The following is a 937-nucleotide window of genomic DNA, read 5'->3' on the forward strand; positions in this document are numbered from 1 at the left end:
GAAAACTGAGGCCCTTCACGATCTGTACGGAGTAGGACAGGAGAAGCGCGGGCTGTAGCTGCGAGCTGTCCAAAAGGTCGCCAAGAGTTCCGCCGGTCATGAGCTCCATGTCAATCATTATGGCCGTTCTTGATATCTGGATGCCGAGAATGTCAATACAGTTGATTCTAGCGCGCGAGTCATATTTCTTCAATCGCTGCAGACAGGCGATTTCTCGTATAGCCTCAGGTGGTAAGCCGTGACCAGCTTCAGTAAGTGGTATGCATTTGCGGGCGATAGGAAGATCTTTGAGCTTGTATACGGTACCAAATGATCCCGACCCAAGTGGCTCCCCCATAGGAGTTGTCGTTGTGATTCTCATGGAGGGCTCTCTGCATGCAGACACAAACACGAAGATAGAGGTATGTGGCTGTTCTCGAGTGTATATGTACTGCGAACTCTCCCAATTCCGTCCAGTGTCAACGTCCCGAGTCAACTACTCCATTACACTTTGGCATTCCACCTGCTGGTGATTTGTCAAAGACCATAGCAAATGTCGTTTAAATCATCTAATTCTGGTTTGCGTTGACGAAACATTTGCCCATCTGACAACCAATATGTCAATCTCCCGTTCGAATGAATCCACGCAGACGTTTACAAAAGCGCCGTCTCTCATGGAATGTAACAGCTACTGATGATGCTCACCTTTCTACTCTTTCCTGTAGCTCTCTATGCGCAACGATTGGTTGTAACCATTGTCAACAACTCCACGAACCAGACGATTTGGCCTGCAGTTGAAGGCTCAGGCTCGTTCATAGAGTCATCTGCTGGTGAAAGAGTTATCGATTATTCTCAAGACCCGTTGCCCGAAGGCCTTGCGTTGGAAGCTAACTCGCAGGTCCAAGTCTCTCTCAGCTCGTTTCCATGGTCAGGACGCGTCTGGGCGAGGCAGTATTGC

General features: G+C 49.1%; 1 protein-coding gene across 1 annotated transcript; it reads right to left on the reverse strand.

Moving 5' to 3' along the window:
• Nucleotides 1-19: 19 nt before the first annotated feature.
• On the reverse strand, nucleotides 20-361 carry CABS01_17260 (serine/threonine-protein kinase crk1; the record flags this gene model as incomplete). Its single annotated transcript, XM_060550587.1, has 1 exon — nucleotides 20-361. A coding segment is annotated over one exon (342 nt), but the record flags the coding sequence as incomplete, so codon positions are not given.
• Between the last annotated feature and the right edge of the window lie 576 nt (nucleotides 362-937).

The sequence above is a fragment of the Colletotrichum abscissum genome, assembly GCF_030869225.1.
Source record: "Colletotrichum abscissum strain IMI 504890 chromosome Unknown Scaffold_530.1, whole genome shotgun sequence".
Lineage (NCBI taxonomy): Eukaryota > Fungi > Ascomycota > Sordariomycetes > Glomerellales > Glomerellaceae > Colletotrichum > Colletotrichum abscissum.